The sequence below is a fragment of the Gallus gallus genome, chromosome 4 (assembly GCF_016699485.2).
Source record: "Gallus gallus isolate bGalGal1 chromosome 4, bGalGal1.mat.broiler.GRCg7b, whole genome shotgun sequence".
Lineage (NCBI taxonomy): Eukaryota > Metazoa > Chordata > Aves > Galliformes > Phasianidae > Gallus > Gallus gallus.
Genome location: NC_052535.1, coordinates 30,709,750 through 30,732,365, shown reverse-complemented (window position 1 = coordinate 30,732,365; position 22,616 = coordinate 30,709,750). Strand labels below are relative to the sequence as shown.

General features: G+C 42.8%; 1 protein-coding gene across 26 annotated transcripts in view; it reads right to left on the bottom strand.

Annotated features, from left to right (window-relative positions):
• The window catches only part of SMAD1 (SMAD family member 1), a 107,352-nt gene that overhangs the window by 5,729 nt on the left and 79,007 nt on the right, over window positions 1-22,616 (bottom strand). For 23 of the 26 annotated variants that reach the window (NM_001201455.2, NM_001397995.1, XM_046939909.1 and 20 more), the window contains 4 exons: window positions 20,404-21,029; window positions 7,538-7,795; window positions 4,880-4,996; window positions 799-1,020 (listed from right to left, as the gene is read on the bottom strand). In NM_001201455.2, the coding sequence (NP_001188384.1) occupies window positions 799-1,020; window positions 4,880-4,996; window positions 7,538-7,795; window positions 20,404-20,803 (997 nt within the window). In that variant the 5' untranslated portion in view covers window positions 20,804-21,029. Of the gene's footprint in view, window positions 1-798; window positions 1,021-4,879; window positions 4,997-7,537; window positions 7,796-8,012; window positions 21,030-22,616 lie in introns of those variants that run through there. The other 3 variants (XM_046939914.1, XM_040698720.2, NM_001398014.1) reach the window with 3 other exon arrangements.

The following is a 22,616-nucleotide window of genomic DNA, read 5'->3' as shown; positions in this document are numbered from 1 at the left end:
GCTAAAATTTGATGACTGAATAGTTCCCTTCAGTTTCAATTCTTTTCTCCTCAAAGGAGGGGGAAGATAATCAATTGGTATTTATCACATTCTCACTGCTTGGGCATGCTCAGCCCCCAACTGTCTCAGAAAATTTAGTTTACTAATAACGTAAGCTCCTAAGAAAGGTGTCTGGCAGCAATAATCCACTGCAGGGGCAACATCAGATTCCCATGTAATCAGTGTTACAGGCAAGTCCTCAAAGGAGGGGACGGTATTAAGTCAGACATAAAACTGAAGCTTTTCTCTTCCGCTGGACACTGCAATGGTTGTTAAAGAAAAGAGAAACACAAAATTCCCACTGAATCACCACCCTCCTTAAAAATGCACTTGAAAAAAACCTGTTTTAGCAGGCTGTCCCTCTAAATACATCTTAGCATAGCTCATTTATGTCAGAACTAGAAGGTAGATAAGATTTTGTGCCAAGAACTATCATTTGGATTTCCACATTATCAATAATCAAGACATTTCATTTAAAAAAGCCTTAAGCTCTTGCACTAATTAAGATTATGATAGGCTTTAGGCAATAAAAATGACTAGGGATAAAATCTTCCTGCAGTTATGCAGCTGGTAAGAAAAATACCAGACTCATAAGACATAGCCAGAAAAGTATGTATTTATTAACATTCTAAATAAGCATTTATCCCACATACTGGGAAGAACAGCCTGCTTTTGACGCAAGTGGCTCAGGCTATCACCCCTAGGTGAAAAAGTCCCAAAGAAATCCCCCCAAAAAGAATGCAAAGATTGAAAATTCACCTTTTCCAATGTGCCTCCTTGTATTCTCAATGGTGGAATTCCGGTTAACATTGGAGAGCAGCCCCAGGCAAAATCTGTTTTTGTTGTTTGAAGGATCAGTGAAGCCATCCACCAGGATGCTGGTGGAAGAGGCATGGAAGGCCTCCCCAACACGATTATTCAGCTCGTAATAAACAATGGAGCACCAATGCTTCGGCTCTTCATAAGCAACAGCCTGAACATCTACAAAGCAACCAAGCAAATTTACAGTCTGGCAGTGCTGGAATACAGACCTAAGATCAAAAGATTCGTAAACCTGCAGATTTTGGCAGAAGATCAGTAAAAGATGACCTGGATAATCAACTGCAGTTAAATGAAGTCTTCTGTCCTCAGATACTTTTGAACTTTTCATTGCCACAGACACACAATAGAATAATTTCACCTTAACTTTACTTGCGCAAAACCCAAAGCAGAAAATACTGGCAATAGTAAAGCACAAGAAGCTCCCAAGCACAGAGCAAGCAGTGCCCCAATAACCCCGCTACACATTCTACAACACACTATGGCACAGGCCCAGGCAGCGGAGAAATACCACAATTGTAGAGCTCAACTTTCTTTCCAACCTAGTAAGTTAAATCATACTTCAGTATCATTTCACTCCTTTTTTTTTTTTTTTGTCATTTATTTTACAAAATTAAAAGTAGCCATTACGCTTACTGTGAAGCTCTATAGCAACACGGAGAAACAGCACCATGCAACTTCAGGAGAGACCATTATAACTTTAGGTACCAGAAGTACAGAGCTATCTTAAAAATAGAGTCAGTAGATCAGTTGTTTGGCTTTTGGGGCTTGCATTAACCTTTCTTCAAGAAGTAAGAGAGGTTGATATCTGTCTGCAGAACATGCAAACTACCTGGGATCCAAGGTTGATCAAGGCTGTAACACACAATCCTAACAACTGGGCTGGACCACAGAATAGATGCAACAAGGGCAGATATCATTTAATGTGAGCCTTGTATTCATCAAATGCTAGCCAGTACAAATCCTACAACTGTTCACCAACAGAAGAATTACTTGTTGAGTAACAGCAAGGATTTCTCAGGACTTGGTTTTCTAGACTGTGGTAGCAACAAATTCCTCCTCAGAAGCTCCTAACCAAAGCTGGGAATCACACAGAATGCCAGCAGGACATCTACGGTTCACAGTTTCTATCTATCAGACTTCAGGAACACAGGAAAGCCTTGAGCTAACACCTGTGACTTCGCACTGGGAAAAATGTCTTCAAGATACAGAAGATCTTTACCAAAAGCAGTTTCTCATTGGGTGTCCAACAGCCCTGGCTTCTTCAGAGGTCTCCACCCAATATGTATTCTTTCAAGTGTCAAATACAGCTACAAATTATTAAATTGTCTCCAAATAAAAGGAGGTTAGCAAAGGGATGTGGTTGCTTTATGTGGTTTCTCTCAAATTAAAGAGACTATTTCCCTGCTTAGCTTAGCACAGTTGGACGTGCTGCTGAGATAACAGCTCAGCAGATTAAAGCTCTAACTACAGGCCAAAGTGCTAAAATGAAATTCCTACTCCCAAGCCCAGGTCTTCACCGAAGTCAGCCAACGAAGGCCAGTGTTTGTATCTTCCTTTCTTCACACATCATGGTTTTTCTGATGTACAAAAACAAAACTAAAATCCCCTCAATCTCCCAGATACAAAAGGTAACAAACAGTGGAAAGTAGGACAACGCATCCTACTTTATTGTGCAAAACTTGAGTATAATGTCTTCATCTGATTAATACCTTGCTTAAAACAGTGCTAAAAAGAAGTAGACTTTCCTGATACCCTAGCACGTTCTATCCTCTCACACCATTGTTAAAAAATTAAAAACCATTCATTAGTTATTAGTAAGAGATTACTGCACTTTAAACTCACATGAAGATGCCAGCAATTATCAAAGCTGCAGCTTTACCCCAGTTCTCAAAAGTCAGGAAGAAATCTTGCCAGCTGGCCATTCTTCCAGAATGAATCATATCTCTCTCACACAGATTTCATACTAACTTCCTTACATTTGCTTTAAGTCATGCAGAGCAGGTGCGCTTAGTCTCTCTATTCCCAGCATGGGCCAACAATGGAAATTACCCAACTTCATTGACAGGATGCAGCTTGTTAAGTCAAAGCTCTTAAGACTAACAAATCACCATGAAAAACATGCTACTAAAAGCTTGCAACAAAAATGTTGCAGAAAGTTTACACTAAAAACTGTTCTTTTTCCATCTGTGGCAGATTTTTTTTTTTTTTTAATGTAGTGAAATTACAGTTTGTGTATGGAGAGAGACTGTGTAAGTGTGTGTAAATGCACACATACAACCAGCACACAGAGCGGCATACGAAAGTAAGGGTTCCGACTTGGTTTTGCTTTATTTATTTATTAACTTTATTAACTGAAGAGGCAGAGGTGAGAATCCCCTGTACTTAACTACTAAGAGGGAGAAACACTAACAGACAGTATTTTTATTTGGAATGGCTGAGTATTAAGGGAATGGTTTCTATTTTTCTTCTTGCTTTTTATTAACTCGTGTTAATAGAAGAATTATGTACACATGGATTTCTAGGAGGTATAAACATGCAAAAGTTTGCAGCGAGGCATAAACACTGATAAATGTTCTTTGGGCCTTCAGCAGCAGCAAGGACTGTACACACACAGTGTATGGGATCAGAGAATACTGGAAATGCTACACAGATGGGGTTTATCACATGCAAAATTCATTCCACACAGAGTAAATAGGTTACCAGGGAAGCTATTCAAATTGTTTAAAGAGTGCAAATATACTTCCTGAAACCAGACATTAAGCTTAGCAACAAAACAAGCACAAAAATCAAACAATAGTTAAATTGTTCGTATTCGTTGTGATCTTCATAATCATTCTGGCACAGCACTGAGCTCGCTGCTCTTTCTTGGCACGGTCAGTAACCGTGTAAGACTGTTTGTTCTCTAAAGGGGCTATTTCTCACAACGTGATAAACGCACTAAATCCTTTACCCAGCAGCACAGCTGACTGAAAAGGCTTTAAAAAACAATGTGTTAAAAAGATTTCTGCATCATAGTAGATAATGCAGTAGGTTATATTTTTTTATTAAACACAGATTTCACAGTCTGTAGCGCTGTCATCTCAGCAGACAGCTTTGAATTTTGAAACACATGCTGTCATTGCAGGACTCGACGATGGAACAAAGAGGGCTGGTACAACAGAAAAAACATTTCTTTAAAAGCTCTTATCACCAGGAGAAATGTTAACTGCACAAAGCAGAGCATATACTTCAGGGACTTCAAGGTAAGCACTGAATTTAGAACCAAAACACAGTGAGAATAGGAAGTCTCATTATATGTACTGACATATGACATGTATTGCCTTGGAAAAACGTCCGTGGGCATTTACATGAGAGTAGTAGCACCCATTCTCTGACCAAGTCCTCATTTAGAGACTACTTGACTGTATCTGCCATCCACAATTCAGTAAATGCTATACAGAGCCAACTGCACTGTTTCAGTTATAGAATCATTTAAGCTAGAAGAGAGCTCTAGTCCAACCGTCCACCTACCACCAGTATTGCCCGCTAAACCACATCCCAAAGTACTGCATCTACTCTTTCCTTAAACACCCCCAGGGATGGTGACAGCAAATCAATGTGTAAGAGATAAGGGGATTCCTTTCCCTGCACGTGTCATTTCAGTATTGCGTGCAAAAACGTGCAGCACTGTAATCATTCTCTTTTCTGGAATTAACAGAATTTCCAGATAGAAATATATAAAGTGATCTTGACCATGATGTGATTGGGCATCAGAAAGTAATAAAGTCCATGTTTTTTTTAAAACAAGTACTGTTCTTGTTGTAAATAACTATTTACTTTAAAAATAATAAATCTAGAGAGAGAATTTTTATTTAATCTCTTACAGCAACAGGGGAGAGAAAATTACATGGCTTTTTTTTCCCTTTTCTACAGCTAAAGATGTCCGTAAACAACATGCATCCAATTTTAAAGTAACTAAGCAGTTCTGCAAGTACTTTACTCTTAAGCAAAGCAGGAGATGAGAAGGAAACATTTTTACCTCCTCTGTGTATGTCAGGGTGGATTCCGGGTGCCATCATGTTGGTATCCATTGGCTGGGAGGTATCGTGTGTCATCTGATCTTCCGGAGGCAGGTAAGCAGGAGGAGGAGTATCAGCTAAATATAGAAGAGATAGATGAGTCCTTTCTTCTCTTTAAAGTATATACATACCCACATAAGCAGCATTATTCTGGAAATGCTTCCAGTCTGACTCAACTATAAATTTCCACTCGCCAGAAATCTGAGAAAGCAATCATCGACCTTGATTCAGGAAAGCAAAAAAATTACTATGCGTACCAAGCACAAGTACAATAAAAACAAGTCCCTTCCCCCCCGTCAAACCACAAAAGAAAGCTTAGCTACACTGCCTGTCCACATGTTTTGCAGGTACAAAATTGCATAGACATCAGCACAGATAGAGCTCTTAGGAAAAGGCTTGAAGTACATATTGAACGCTGTAAACGTGAACAGAATTTGAAGCAGAACGCCTTCAGTTGCAGCTTTTCTGTTTGCTTGATTCCTTCAGCGAAGCATGCAAACACTGCTGATACATCCACTACATCTGTCACTACAACTACAGAGTACTAGCTCCATCTCCCTAGATGCGAAATAGTAGAAAGTATTGATGAACCCAAATTCTCCAGAAGTAACCTTTGGGTCTGGAATTTATTTGCCGCCATCTCCTACTGGTTGCATTGGCCAGCTCAGCACTGGACCACTAGCACAAAAACCACCCTAAGCACTACAATCGTACTCACTAACCCACTGTCACCATGCTGTTTGAAACGCCCCAGGCAGGTACTTGCGCTGCTCTCCAGCTGTCTGCTTTGCTTCCTAAACAGCTTCCCAGCAGCTACAAGAAGCTGCCAATGGCACCGCTTTCCAGGAAAGCGGAGGGCTCTCTCTGTCACAGCAATCACAGAGGTACGTGCAGAAGAGAAACCCCTGACCAATGCCTACAAGCTTTTGCTGCAAAAGCTGAGGTTAGATTGCCTCTGGTGAGCACTGCTGCTGCTCATCCCACATTTACTTCCATCACTGATTGCCAGCTAACACAGCAAGTAATCACAGGGGCCTCCAAAATCCTGAAAACCAAATTAACATCAGGAAAAGGTAAGAAAACCATACCACTGATTTCTAAGCTGAGAGTTTTACATCTAAAGCTGGCCGGTACATTGCTAATTCCCTTCCTTTTTGGAGGAGCAAGCAGCAGGGAAAAGACAAAAATGACAACAGGACTGCTTTAAAAGCTTAGCAGTCTGCAGCAGAGTTTAAAAGCTTTCTGTTTTAATAAGCCTTGGACATTCATGTGTATGCAAAGTACGGTGTTGGAGATGCAGATAGGGAAATAAGATTCTAAGGCCATAGGGAACAAAGTAGTGAGTTTCTGGAAAATTTGAGATTTCTGGACAACTGTCTTAATCCTTTTTTTCTATTTTCCAATAATCAGCCTCCTCTTTCCTTAACAGAGTAAGATGGACAGCTGTGCAAAATTAAGCATGAAGAACATCAGCATCTTGCCTTTCCTCTAAATCAGTTTCTTCACTGCAGCCTATGACTTGTCTGTATGGGGACGCAGACAGAACAGACTCTCAAGATCAAGCAAGCTTCCACAAGACAATGTTCAGGAAGACCTTCCTGTTGGGTCTCTTCCAAAGGCTTCTCTAACCACACTGGTCATATTTAAAACAAAACAGAATGCAGAAGCAAGACAGCTGTTTCTGCTGCAACTTTTCACATTTAAAAAACAAAGAGACAAAAAAAAAACACCAAATACATCCACTCTTCTTCCTTCCCTCCCGTCTCTGCAGCAAGTTCAGTCATCTTCACACAACTATCAGCAGTAGAAGTCTCTAAATGTTAATTTCACATAATGGAAAGCACATTTTCACAAGCCCGCTGCTTTTGTTTACGCATGCTCTCCTACAGCCCCTGAAGAAAACACACAAACAGAACATCCACAAGCGTCTGTACAGAACCCTTCTCCTAACATTTAGGTCAAGAGATCCCTCATAAGCAGCTTCCGCAGTATTTTAACAACTCTCTATGGAAATACAAAAATACAATAATGACAGCTTCACAGAATTTTCTATGAACAGTTCAGCAAAAAAAAAAAAGGTTGCTAATTCTTTGAATTTAGGAATTAAGAAGTCTGAAGATTCATTTTCAGAGCATTAATTGTTTATCAGTTGATATATGTTTGGTTTTTGAGATTACATCAGTGTGTAAAGAAATTTTAGCAAGTAGCAGCAGCATGATCCCCTTGAGAAACATCCTTCTGTAGAACGATAGCTCTGTGCCGAATTTATGATTACCTCTTTCCTAAGCAAGAATGATCCATAGCATTACTCTTCTTGTGCATTAAGTTTTACAATTTATGGAATACACTGTCAAACCACCTCCCAAGAATATTCATGATTTGGAATCCCTCTCTGTCCCAGAAGATTTTACTTGTAACATTTGAACTGTGTTTAAGAGGAAACGTACTCAAAGCCTCAATATTATTACAAGAGACCAACCAATTACCAAGCCTTCATTACATAACATGTACTGCTAAACACAAGGCTGATAATAAAGCATTACTAAACAAAAATACAAAGATGTCTGTTACATTCAACCACATTTCCACTTCTCACGAGTCACAGAAGTTGACCATACCTGGCATCTGAAAAGGGCTTCCTGGGTCTGAGCTGGCTGGAGAATGTGGGTAGGTGCTACTGCTGCTTCCAGGCGAGTTTGGATAGCTGCTGTTTGGCGAATGGGGGAACGGGTGACTGTTGGGTTGCTGAAAAGAGTCCGGGAAAGTAGCGTTGTGTGGCATGTGGGGCTCATTTTGTCCCAAGTTGCGGAACTGAGCCAAGAGGCTGTGCTGAGGGTTGTATTCGCTGTGCCTTGGAACCAGCACCGGAGGTAGAACTGCAATGGGAGAAAGCAGGACAAAGCAACAGCATTAGAGACTCAGTACTGAAGGACTAGGCCATACCTGGAAAAAACATTCTTCATTCCCTATGGCATAATTTACATCTGCCTTAAAAACAAGGTAGTCGAATCCAGGAACACATCTAAGCAAGAACTCTTTTCCTTATATCCAAGTTACTGTATAGCTTGAATTTATAGTGATAGTGCTAGCTACCTGGTTTGACAAACTGGAGCTTGATTTTACAGAGGGCCAGGGAAGATCCAAGGGTAAGCAGCAATTCAACACTGCAGTTTTTTTTCCTGCCCCAAGAAATGCTGTGAAGTAGCCACAGCATGATCGTGACACACACTTTGTTCTACTCTACTTGTGATCTTGCTAATCATGTAATGGCTTGTAACCTAAAACCCGCCTAATAAGGACAGACATGGTTTTTTCTGAAGACAGTACTAATGCTACACAGATCTTGAACTGAGCCTGGTCCCAACAGTTGTAGTTATATTTTTAACCTAGGCTATGTTCGTACCGATTAGTATTGAAATGGTTATTAACCCTACAAGTCGGTTTACAAATGCAATTCAAATAAAGTTATACTTTTCAAAAATAATAAAAACAAAAACAACTGATCAGCCATTGAGTTCCAAGTAAATGCTACTACAGGATCGGAGAAACACATCACAAACTGCTGGCTTCCCCACACTCTCAAGGCCTCCTCAGCAGTGGGAAACAAAGGCCTCTTTAACTGGGAATATGAACATGATACCAGCTACATCAAGATAAAAGAATCAGCTCTTTTTCCAACACTTCATCTTCTATCTTTAAACGCCTCACAGTGAAGTCCAAGCTACTCAAAAGATTAAAAGCTCGTCTTGTTTGAGAGATTTTGTGGGTTATGGAGGAAAAAGGAGAAGAAAGGGCCTACACAGGCAACCTATGCAGAAGGAAGTGAAATAAGAAGTTATTGCTGTCCACACCTGCCTGCTTCCATTCACTACCTATTTCCCAGCTGCACAGCCACATGGGACCAGGCAGCCCCCTGGGTGTCTTCAAGGGAGGCTGCCAAAAAGCACAAAGCATCAAAGCAAGCCAGGACACCACAGCCCCTCCCTGAGACTCCAGCCCTGTGCCCTGCCCAGGTGGCCACGCAGGAGAAAAGCAGGAGCACAGCAAGAGCGCATATACAGGAGAAGCCCCCACACGCAGAACTGTATCACTCAATTAAGAAAGGTGTTTCTTAACAGTTGCTTCACCATAAGGGGAATTACGAACTGATAGTAAAAATAAAACAACGACCGATGTCATTTTGACAAACAGGTTCTTCCAATGCATTAAGAAACTTATTTCTTCCAGCACTTTGCTTATACAAAAGCATTCGGGTTCTTAGTGGAGTGTCCAAGGATCTAAGAGCACACCACTATCACTACACCCACAGACCAGGCCTAAAGTCTAGGTCCAAATTCAAACTAGATATTGAACGGTGCTACACACACACAACTTACCCAGTGTTCTGAAAGCAAGACAAACATGAATCAAAGCAGCAGGTTTTCCTTGCTTTTTTTTTTTTTTTGAAGTATACACATAAGAGAGAAATTAATCTTTTTTTTTTCCTGCTGGTGGTATTAAAGTGTGAAATATTTGATCTCAGAAACCTTCCTTGAATACATACACTGAAGAAAAAAAGACAACCCTCAAACTGAAATGAAGGCTGCCAGTTAGTGTCAAAAGCGTGTTTTAAAGATTTAATCTGACGTTTCATTTTCTTAGAACAGCTTCACCAAGTTTCAATGGATCTCAAACACTCGAGACAGATATCGTTCCTAGGGAGATTTGTTTAGGTATGAAAATATTAGCTGACCCCCTTTAAAAGGAATATTCTAATAAAGGTTTCTAATTATAGCACTTTCTGAAACAAAGCACACCTATCTACCATTCTTTGGAATTTCCCAAGTGCAAAACACCGCAGGAGAAGATGCATCTCCCTTGGCCACGCGGTCTGCCTCTTGCCTCAACAGCAACTGTTCTCCTCATAGGTCTCATAAGTCACTGGAAAAAGCCAGGAAATAAAGAAAAACATTCGAGTTGGACATCATAAATCCCCTCATCCACAACACGGCAAACGTCAGGCCCACTCTCTGAATAGTAGAATCCCTCCAAATTAAACACTTTCTGTCAAGCTTGACAGTCCTTTTGTAGCGAGGTCAAGCAATACTTCAGCTGTCTTGGTCAACATCTGCCGGACTCATAAATTACAAGTGGAAAAAAAAGTAACGATGAGATCATGTGTTAAAAAGTATTTTCCCTTTCCTGTCTTTATGGTTCTTCCTTACTTTGCTGAGCATTAAAAACACATCTTTCCTATCTCTTCCCTTCCTGCAGATGAAGGTCAAACCATTAACTTTTCTAAAGTTAATTTGTGCAGAAAGTACACTACTTACCTTTCCCATCCACAGTCTCACATTAAACAATGACACGCATGACATCACAGGAAGCTATACAATTTATAGCACTTAAAAGCTGGACAGCAGGATATTTTCTGTATGTTTTCTGTAATTAAAATACAGCAGTGCCAATTTTCCCAAGGCATACATGCATGTTCTCAAAGTTCAGAAGGACTCAGGACAAGAACACATCTCTTCTTCCCCACCGTCCCTACGCTTTTCCTCCCGCTACTCCTTCAACCTAAAATAATTAAATGCCAACTCCTTCAAAATACACACAGAAAGGGGAGGATGGGAGGAAGAACCAGTACTGGGACTGCCTAAACAGCTTCAAAAATATCACTGCAGAATTTACTTGAATGCTGCCCCTAACTCACATTCTCCTGCATACAAAATTTAGATGAGGAGAAAAAGCCCCAAAGGCCACATCAGGTGGGACTGAGTCCACAGCACTGCAATTAGTCCGACCCCGAGACAACCACTCCCTGCCATAACCTGATCTCTCTGAGGCTCAAGGGTTTTTGGCAGCCTCGACGCTCCCGCTGGAGTCACTGAGGAGTTAATCTGAACACCATCCACCCGTGAGCAAAGACATGAGCGGGGTAGGAATGGGTGCCAGGAATTCAATGTGTGAAGGGGGAGGCATACTGTTCTTATCCCCCTCACCCCTCTCTAAGGCAGTGAGCTCCTAGTCAGGTTGCAGCCCTCAGCCATATGGAATAACAAATTACCAGGGCTCAGTACAGCAGAGGAGGAGGCGGATCTCTGCAGCAGCTGCCAACTTCAGGAAGAGGTATAATTGAAGGGGAGAAAGCATGAGAGAGTTATTCTATGCTAAGCCAGCACACCTGTTGCTATAAAATAATGAACTAGGGCACATCTTTGTTGTGGAGATCTCTGCAGGGCACTACTGCAACAGTCTGCAGAGAGAATTTCTCCCTGTTTTGCAGTCTTTAGTGGAAAACAGTTGCAGAAGTAGGAAAAAAATATATATTTTTAAGTTATCACTATTTCTATTCAGTTGGATGCACACATTGAAAGGAAACACTAAATACACTGTTGTCTTAAAAGGCTACTGAAACAATCATATCAAACAGTGTCTCAAAAAAATCTGTAAATTCAACCCCATAAAAATGGTTAAAACCAGTTAATGGAGTAGAACTGCAAGTCATCAGCTCGATTTCTGTACTTTCTCAAACACCAAATTAAAAGGTTTTAGGGGTTAAGCTGTGTCTAAACCTTGCTGCAGACGTGCACCTGGATGCCAGCCCTAAAACATGCCTACTAGTAGCAGCACTGCTACTAAAGGCTGAGGAGGAAGGTAAACCCCCTGGAAGTCAAGCTGGAGGAAGTCAAGCTGGGTATGTTTGCAGAACTGTAGGAAAGAAAAGATCCTATATCTGTCAACAGAGTGAGACAGCCTGGGAATTAGGTAGCCTGTTTTTAACATGCAAATTGCATTCTGAATTTGCATGCACCAAACAAGCGGAGCTGTATTAAAGAAATTACAGCTAAAGGGCAATTTCACCCACAGGGCTATTTCATCTAAGAGCCAAGAACGTCAAAAACACAGAATATAGACCAAAGACAACTAGGCTGTTCAGATAAATGTTCCAACCAACCACACCAAGAAAGAAATGCTTTCATGAAAATGTTACAGTGGCCTTTGAAGAAAGTTACTGATCTCTACTCTTTGTATCTCCGTTCTTCAGAAAACTAACAGGTGTGCTATGCTCAACATCTTCTTGGTTTTCCTTTTTGTTCTAATTTCACATTCCAGAGATAATGATTTCAGCAAAGAGAGAAAGTCACTGATTTATGATTACAACTCATTTTTTAAAGCCTCCCTCTTAAAAAATAAACCCTACTCCAAACCAAAGGACCCGCTGTACATTCCAAGTATCTCATTTTTTTATCCAGATGAATTCTGCTTGTCTTACACAAGCCCGGATGATAAGTGATTTCCCTCACGGGCTTGTTTCATGAAGATTTGGGTAGGGATCTCTCTTTTCATGTCTGGAAATTCCAAGAACAAATAATGGAATATTCCAAGGAGCCACACATAAGAAAGCAGGCTCTGATCGCCCTTTCCAAAGTAAATTCCACTATTTCTGCTAGCTTTACCAAATAAATAAGTAAAAGTTGAGCAATAGCTGCTTCACTTTCAACCACCCTGCCCTTAAAAATCATGACGACTTGGTGGGTACGTGTTATGTAGAAGTGTTTGTGCAGCCTAACACCAAAACAGGGCCTTCAGCCCTTATGAAGGCCTCGGGGCACTATCATTAGACTGTGTACTTTAATTTGCAAGCATCATACAGCTTTATTTTCATATGAATTTATGCAAAGTCACTCATGTTTTATGGGGAAGATAAAACTGCATGCTGAGAAGGAAGGAAATCCTCACACAGCAGTTGGCACTATCTGGAGATGGGTATGAAAACACAAGGCTCACTCAGTGCTCCTCATAGATCCTTCTGTAAAGACAAAGCGGCAAATGAAGAAGTCAGAGTTTGAAAGAAGGAACACCAAACCAGCACACACACACACACACACCCAAAAATCCCAAAAGCACAGCAGCAATGTTAAACTAACAAATTTCAATGCTTCTGAAGACTCCTGCCTCAATTTCCTGCCCTTGAGGCCAGTGCAGCCAAAGCAGGCCGTGGCACCCCAGCAAGTAACCAGTCCCACAGTGGGAACAGAGCAGGTACCAGCACACAGCCAGCTCAGCGCTTACCTCTGCTTGCTGTCTCCAGCATTAACGAGCCACTGGGGCTCACTGACTGACATGTCTTGCCAAGGTCTTGCTTGTAAACAATAAAACACCGAGCAGAAAGAAAAGTTTTCATGTCATTAGGTCTTCTTGTGTTGCCTCAAACAAGACCTGGCAAAATTGAAATTTCTGACCAGAGGACAAGTTCTCACATACAAAGACACTGACATGCCTACACTCAGGATCAAGTTTACTCTTGGTTAAAAATAATTACTGCTGTGGCAAATGCAATTCCCCACGGATCTCGCTACTTTATGTTGTTGCAATACCTCCTGGCTGAAGCAGACAGTGCTACAGGCTGCAGAGCACAGCTTTTCTGTTCTCTCTGAAGCAGAACTGCCAGCCTTTTGGGCTGCTGCTCCAAACCTACGTCCTAGTAGCTGCAAAGGAAAAGGGCTCAACAATAGCTGTCCAGCAGTCTGTGCTGGGTGACAGACGAACATTCCAGACTTCCCATTCCAGAAGAAAGCTTCGAGCTGTCTTGCTTTCTCAACTCTTTGTTTTATTTTGCAGTTTCTGCAGACCCCACAGCTTGATTTGTCATCTTACATAGTTGCAACTGAAGACTGTATTTAAAAACAGAAGGGAAAAAAGAAAAAAAAAAAAGCACAGTTGTTGCTTCGCTGACTTTACTTTTACATCAGACATCTGGTCTAAATGCATTTGGCAAGTAACATTAGTACATTTCCTGCATTACAATATTCAGTTAACATTAGATTTTACTTGCGGATGCTCTGATAAGCTAACGTTTTGATTAAACTGACATTTGTCAAGGCCAATTTCAGAATTTAGTACTAATCATATGCACATTAGCGAGGGAGTTCTTGTAAGCTGATTTGGAGGGAGAAGCACTCCTGATACAGGAGTGAGTACAGGAGAGAGTACAGGAGAGAGTTATGGTGTCATAGCATGCATTAAGTGAGACATTTACACAGAGCAGAGTTCGAATTACCTGTACGAAAACCAAAGTCACTGTCCTACTGAATAGGTTCAAGTATGGAAGCCTGCTCTTCTAAGTCAGAAAGAAACATCTGAACCTCATTAACTAAAAACATTAAGAAACAAACGAACATCCTTCTTGACAGCTTCTGTCCCCTTACTGCAGCTCTCCTTCCCAAGGCTGGACAAAGGAAAAAAAGTTTGGAGCCTCCCCCTCCCTTCTGTCTGCCTGTTTCAGTTCTGGTGGGGAATTTCAAAAGCGAGTTCTGCAAAACCGAAATGAGGAAAGTTTCACACTCCTTGCCAAACGAACTGACAGTTGTTTACTATTTCGGGGAACCATCTTGTAATTGTACCCACCTGTTGTAGCATGCTATTTTTAAAGTTATGCCCAACAGCAGGGTTATGTAGCAATAAGGCAAAACTTCCTGGCGACGCCATCCCCTCCTCACACACCCCTGGAGCCTCCAGAGGTGCACAAACCCTGCTATGGGAATAAAGGGGGAATTTTGGTAAACTGGTTCTGTAAATTAGTTCTGTAAATTGGATCTCCTTTTTCTCTGTTTCAAATCAGCTGCTGACCTGTTTCTCTATTATTTTCCTTCTTCCCTCCCTCTCTTTTCCTCCTTCCACTGCACATGCATTCTCCTTCCCCGGGCTCCCCCCCTCACACTCCTCACACAAGGCTCCTCTCCATGCTCCCTGCATCCCCCCTTATCCAGCACCACCCTCCAGAAGGCCAGGCAGTGGGGGAGCGCTGCACACAGCTGGTCCCCAGCTCCCCCGAGCCCTGGCCATCAAAGCTTCTCCATCTGGCCGGAAAGCAGCCGGAGGCTCTCCTGCCGCCTCCGGTCCTCCCAGGTGCTGGGGCCATGCAGGCCCTGGGAACCCTGGAAGCCCAGGCAAGCTGGCAGTCCCATAGGGAACTGCTGCTCACCCCCCGTTTTCCGTCCTGCTTCCCTATTTGACCCTGGAGGAATTACAGTCTCTGCCCATTTGACGATGCCTGCGGAAGCAGCCAGAGCCACAAGCAGCACACTGTATTTGAACTCTGCTGCTTATCTGAAGCCTAAGCACTCTTTGTGGTGATCCAACAGGTACCAGCTTGGGTATGGTAGCTTCATACACAGTGATCCGAACCTGGGTAGGTACCAGGGAATGAGACTGGGTTAGACTGATGGGCCCATTTCATTTTTTGGTACAGTACCTATATGGAGAAAGAGCGCACATGAGCAAACATCAGCTAGCACAAGCACACACATAATCACACAGCTATACACAACCAAATATCTGTATGATTTCAAATGGCATTAGAAAGCTCCTCTAAACATAGTCTTTTTCTTCTGCCGAGTATCAGAGCAGCAACACTGTTCTGTGGAGCATCCACTTCCAGGGCTGCACAAATCTCAACCTGCCTTAGCCAGGGTTTCCACCATTTTCAGTTTCCTTCTGCACCTCTGGTGCACACGATCAGGTGTGCAGCCTGACAGACACATTCAGAGCAAAGAGCAGAGAAGATCAAAGACACATTTGAAAGCAATCAGGTTAAAGTCACAGGCTGGAAGCAAAACCAGCACGACACAGCTACTGCTCTTCTCAGAGCCCAGGGACAGACTTGGTCTGTTCTTGCGGCATAAAGCACCTCTACATTTACATTAAATGTTTCTTGCCACTGAAGGCAAGCTTACCGAGGCAGACATCCACTTCAAATTCGTGTTTATATAGGAAAGGACCATGATACTTAAGCAAAATTAAAAATTCAGCCATTCTGACAACGCATTCATCCACGTCACAAAGAAGCACCCACTGCTCGTTCTGCAATTGATCGGAAGACGGGCATCCAAGCAGAAGAGTCCATCAGTTGGCAAACACAGCCAGAACTTTTCTGAAGACAGATCAGCTGCTTCTGACAGAGCAGTTTTAGTGCTCCTCTGGACTGCATGGTTCAGGAATACTGGAACATAAGTTATCATCTCCAGAAATATATACCAAAACATAACAACTACATCTTCTGAGCCAGCTTAAGCTTTCTCAGATCAGTGCAAAGCAGGCTTTTTCTGAGCCTGAGCCCCAAAGATACCAGCTCATTCTGGACACACGCCACTCTCAGAAGTTACCCCTCAGTTGTATGCTTGCATATACCCTACATAAAATACTCTGCACCATTGACTTCCACACACCAAGCTAAAAGAAAAGTTAATCGCTCTCTTGCTTCCTTTGCAACGTATTATGAACTCAAACTCTCTTTAATCTAGAAGGCTGATAAGCAGCAGGGGCCTGCTAACACAGCTCTGCAGCAGATGGAACCCATGGCCAGTATCCATCAGTTCTATGGGAATAAGAAACATACAGTTTCTTCCTTCCTTCTGTTCAGCTAAGCAAAGGAACTGAACCTCCTCTGCCCCTCCGTTCCCTATTCCATCCCTGTTTTGCTATTAGAGCAAACTGGATCCAGGCTTCTTGTTTATTCCAAATTCTGAGACACGTCTTTCACCTGATTCCATTGGCATAACCGAAGACAGAGGCAAGAGACAGACGATGCGTCTCCGTGAAACAAAAACAACAGATTAAAAGCAGGAAAGAAAGAAGCATCTCAGGAAAGACTTTGGGATGTCATTTCATGTTTTCTCCAGCAAAACCAGAGAGGTTATTTGTGGCATTTTCAAACGGAGCTGAGGAACAACACATTTGCTTTCTCCTCTCCCAGTGCCTACACCCAGTCTCCGGTCTCAGTCATACTTAAAGAGTCCCAGAGCTTCTACGTAGAAGCCTGATCTCCAGGTATCTCTAAGCCAAAACTAAAACTGAGGAGAAAAAGCAGATTCAGCCACACAAGCACACCAGTTCAGCTGACCTCACCAGTTTTTAAAAGGCATCAAATCGAGATCCTACCCTCCTTAATTAAAAGCTTTGCTTTGCCTTGCCAAGGGAAAAAAATTCACACCTATCAACACAGCCATTTCTGCACCAGAAATAATTCTGCACCCAACAGAGCTATGAAACAGCATCAGCAAGCTACTGTAACATATCTCCAGAAGATATTTCATCCTGGCAGTAGAGAACGAGATTGTGTTCCTGCTCTCAGCAACAAAACAGCCTCCACTTGGCCCGCTTGCTTCACACCACCTCTGCTCCCACCCACAGGCCAGATGCGAGGCCCCGCGGGTGCATGGGTGTTCCTGCATCCCCTGGGTGACCCTGATCAGCCCATGAGATAAGGCAGCAGTGGGATGGGAACAAAGCACTGCCAGGCTGCTCCAACACAAGGCCATGGAGACAGCTGTGCTGGCACAGCCCAATGCAGTAGCTGCTTGAGGATGGTATCTCCAAACAGCAGTTCTCTGGTTAGCTTTTGTGACCATACAGAGCCTCTGAATCAGGTTAGGCATTACCATCATACCACCAAATCACACCTAAGTCTCTTCCTGGATATCAGTGGTCAGGGACACCTGGGAGGCTCTGAAACTCCAGGCCGTTCTCTTCTCAGCCTTCCCATGACTCCTTGCAACCAGTTTTTATCCAGCCTGGCTAATGGAGAAAAATCTGACGTGAATTCAGGTGTAACACTGTAGTTCACAGACAGACTACAGCATTCCAACTGCAATGATTTCCAAGCTCGTATTTTCAAGCTGAATAGCAGAGATGCATCCCTCTGGCACCGTGAAAACATAAAAGCATCTGTGAGACTAATTTCCCAACTGAAAGCACTACATGATTTTATCTATTTGAGGATTTACTGTTAATCCGCTCTTCAGAACTTACACAAACACCAACCACGTGACAACTAACAGGAAAGTGAACAGAGCACACCGATCCTATCCCAGGCAGCGCCCTACAGAGCAGCTCTTGAGGTCTGTTTGAGGCAGTTAAGCACTGATCAAGCTGGCAGGCAGAGCCAGAATTTCACAATGCACTCATACAGCCTGCACAGAGTGCCCATCATACACTCTCTTGAGCTTCTAACTTCATTTAGTCAAGTACAATTCTACAATTCCAAAGCTCCTGGCTGTGATAACCTTGGAAACACAAGTTTTGATATCTGCTTGGGTACGCAGGCTCTTGGAAACAGTGACTCATGTGTGAATTCCCCCTATCCATTAATCTCAAAGTGTAAGCACTTCGGAAGCAATAATGGTGTTTTAATGTCCAGGCAAAAATGGGAAAAAACGGTTAGCTAAATTTGAGTGTGACTGTCAGGAAGTGAAGCCAAAAGTGACGCTCTGGGGACAAAGAACAGGGAAGGGAAAGGAGGAGATGTTGTCACTTATGAAGTGCACATCTCTAGGCCAAATGGCAGCTCCGTTACCACCTGTTCCCAAAAGCCACATACTCCAAATTCATCTCCATCCAATATCCCTCAAAACAACGATTGATCTATAGTGTCAATTAAGTAGAAAAACCTCTATCACAAACCCAGCCAGAGAGCTTAGTAAAAACTTCAGGCTTTGACCCCACTCTTGCATTTTGGAATCCACTGAAAGTTCTTAAGATGCGACTCCAGCATACACACAACTTCATACCTGCAGCCCCACGACTCATTAGGCAGGAGGTAACTCCTGTTCAGAATCCCCTCCAGAAAACGTCAGCTGGTCAGAGCAGCACACTGATCTTCTGGATGACGAAATACTTCCATCAGCTCTGTCAAGCTGATTCCAGCCCTGATGTAAACAGAAGAACTGCCCAGTAGCCTACTAAGCAGATGACCAGAAGCACCTGGTTTTTCCTGAAGGGCAATGGCTGAGCAGAAGGGAAATATATCATTGCTACCATCTCCAAACTGGTTAAGTCACTGTTTGGTTTTTTTTTTTTCCCCCAGCAAAAATTCTCTGACCACACAAACTCTGGAAATTTGTACCTTACCCCAAAACAACTTCACAGGAATCCCAAATTCAAGCTTACTTTCCAACCACTGAAGCTACCTAGCAGTACTCAGCACATTTCAGTTAGACATCTTCTGAAAGTTCTGTTCTATTGTTACTGCGTATATCTCAATGAAGTGACAGGATACTTACAAATACATTCTTAAATATGGCATAAATGATGTGAATTAGAACGTTCTCGAACTCAGTAACTGCTTCCAAGATTAAAGGGAAATGAGTTGTAACACATCACTTGGTGTTACCATGACAGCAAAAGCCCAACTGCTGCTCACTCTGACTGAACTAGATGCGCTTTGGGAATCTTAGTTTTCAGTACTTTGGAACACCGAACGTACACACCTGGTGCAGACACATGCAGAAAACTCATAGTATGAGCTATTTATTTTATTGTCCCACTTCTGCTTAACGTGCTACCCTTAAAATTTTTTTAAAACTCCTTTTTTTTTCCTCCAGTGCAGAGGGCTCCTTTGTTTAAGCATCTGCTGCACAAAAGACATACTTTATGGGTATCATACACATCATTTCCAAACCAATACTAACACACCAAAGGGAAATATTTGCCATCGAGATACGTGCTGCGTGTTGCAAATCCAAGATAAATGCAATTTCCATTCACAGGAAAATAACCTGGTAACAACCTCATTTCCACTGCAGTTCTTAAGCAATCCATGCCACTCTGCAGAAACAGCTTCACAGTTTACCAAGTGCCTAACACAGACAGATCTCCTAAAGTTAAACCAGAAAAGCCCACTCACACCTGCAGTGCATTTCTGCAGATGTCCCTGTACAACCTCACAAGTAACTGGAGACCAGTGGAGACATGTTTAAGCACATTTCAACTTAGTCCCTGGAAAGATCCTGAAAACAAACTCGCACAACCAAATCAAGCACAGATTTACTAAAAAGGCCCTTGAAGAGGAGACAGAGAACAGGCTGCGCTTGTTATGGAAGCGGGTAATGGGTAAACAGACTCCACTTGCACAACAACTAAAGGTAAAACTTTGTGTACAAAAAAAAAAGCCACTATCAAAGCTCCATGTTGAGAGGGTATATTCTGTAGCCTAAAAAACTCACAGACTTCAAAAGGCCAAAGCTGTAGGCAATCTTGAAGACAATACTATCTTCTGGAGGGTGAAGGAACAGAAGTGATAGAAGTGAAATAATAACAGTAAGACCATATCAGAAAGCTTTTCACCCACAAAACACACTTATCCCTCCTGTTGCAACATTTCATACATACTCGATCTGCACAGTTCAGTAAAACAGAAAAAAATAAAATGAATTGAGGGACAGCGGCCACCAACAAAACCAGGAGGCAATAGATACAGCAACTTAAGGCACATAGAGAGAGCATGCCGGTGCACAGTGATAAAATGCATTTATATATGGCAAGTATTCACCCTGTGAAAGGGAGAACTGCAAATCAATGCTTATATCCAGATAGATTACAGAGTACAAATCTGACGTGTGCAAACAGCTACTTCTGCTTACTTAAGCTGATGAGTCACATGATTAACTGCCATACTTTGCATTGTTTAGATAAGGTGCAAGGGTACAAACAAGGAAGAACCTACCAGGACTTTCTACCCGCTTGTAGTGGTAAGGATTGATGCAGACCTCCTTCTGTTTTGAACCAAAAGGAAACTCGCAGCATTCCAGTGGTTTCAGTTCATGATGGCTTTGCAGGTCTGGCCAGCGCCACACTCTGCAGTAAATTACATGCGGCAGCCCTTTCCGGTGTGAAACCTGAAGCCGGCCATCCAAGGACCGAGGAATTGTGACACAGTTGCTGGGCTGACCAGGACAGCTTAACGCTTTCTCCAGCTCCTCCATAGCACCTTTTTTCTTCTTTAGTTTTTTCACTAGTGCATCAACAGCCTTCTCTGCCCATTTTTCTTCTTCATCTCCCTGCTTCCACCCCAACAGCCTCTTCACTGCTGGGCTGGTGAAGGAAAATAAACTTGTCACGTTCATGGTGACCCCACTTGGTCACAGTGGATACCGCAGACCAAGCAGGAGAGACTGTCCTGTTCTTCCACTGCAGCCGCACAGCAGATTTTAATCAGTAGTCAAAAGCAGTCTGCCCAAGTAATTGTGGTGCTTCTGCTGCTTCAGTCCTCCCGTCCCAGGACGGCCATGCTGACGTTCCCCCTTGACAGATGCAGCCTCCTCATCGTGCTAAAGCCTTCCGGCTGAGAACCTGCAGGAGAACAGAGAAAAAGGAAAAGAGATTTTACTTCTTCAGTTAGCCACCAACAGTTAGAAACGTTCCACCCCACAAGGTCAGCGCGACCAAAGACCAACCGAACAACAACAAAACAAAACAAAACCACCAAGCCTCTGCAGTCTCATGCATCAGACCGAGGGAATAGTCTGACAAGGACTTTTAAATAGCAGAGCTTGCAGGTGAAGCCTTTATACTCTTGCTACCAAAACAGTCCTGAATAAATGAGGGGATTGCCCTGAAAAACAGTGACACTGCATAAGCAAAACCACAAAAAAAAAAAGGTTGGAGGGAGTTATGGAGAAGCAGGAAGGAAGTGCAAAGGTGGGGAAATTCAGAAGGTAGAAGGACGACTGCCCCTCTGCTCAGCTCCCTCATCCAACTTGCAATGTAGCCTCAGTGATTTTTGTGCCACATAGCAAGGGCAACTGCATTTGTCAGCTTCAAATAATGCTTCTGCTCACTGCCCAAGTGTAGCCTTGCTTAAGTGTTGTGAGAAGGTGGACAGAAAAAAGAAAAAAAAACGTAAAAAAGACATGGTTGTTCTCCTTCACATACTTGGCAGAAGGACAAAGGTTCCATTTTAGGAACATAGTTCCCATCAAATTCAGCCTAAAGCAGTCCCCTATATTTCATCTTTCACTGCTAAGTGAAAAGTACACTCCCCACAGCCTATCAGCTTGGCAACTTCACACAGCAAAACGTCCCAATAAACTCATACAGGATGAGCAGTGCTTTTGGTTTTGATTTCCAAGTGAAGGTGGAAGCAATATACCTCAACAGCACTGCACTACCCAGCTCTCTGCAAGCAATACAAATGGAAAATTACTGCATGGGAGCTGTGCGTATCACAACAGGAGACAAACTGCTCAGCTTCACCTCAGTTACTTTGAGTGGCATACCAAAAACAGAAAAGGAACCTAGAAGGATCTGTGCCCTCATTCAGCTCCCCCTGAGAAAGCAAAGCTCTGTCTTCCTACCCCACCAAACAGCCCTTGCATAAACAGAATGAAAGGGAAAGACATCGTGAACTTCACTGACTACATCCTGACCCCTCCCTTCACAGTGCCAGCCTGATGTGCTCAAAGACTCACGAAGGAGTGGGAAGGAGGAAGAACTGATAAGAGGGTTGGAGGTGGTGCAGTGATCTTCAAGTTGGGAGGCATGAAACAGCAATGAAGTGATGGGTGAAGGTGGGAGAACTCTGCATGCAGAGAAGTCCCCGTTACAGGGTCTTCTGGGAGCAACAGGCTTCACATTTACCCAGGTTAGGAGCAAGCAAGAGACTCAGCTCTGCCACAGGGAACAGGGGGACAAGGAGATAAGGAGCACTAAAACAGCAACATTCAAACGAAGCATGAAGACAGACAGGAAATGTATCCCAGAGCAGATACCAACAGGTTGCAGAGGAAGAGGGAAGAGGAAAAGGATAGAAATGTTTTTGTTACCATCAGAAAGACAAAAAAAGCCAAATGAAAAACCCATACAACTACCCATACACAAACAGGTTAGAAGGTATCAGAGCAGCCATGAGCCTGAATTGCAAGTTTACAATAAAAAATA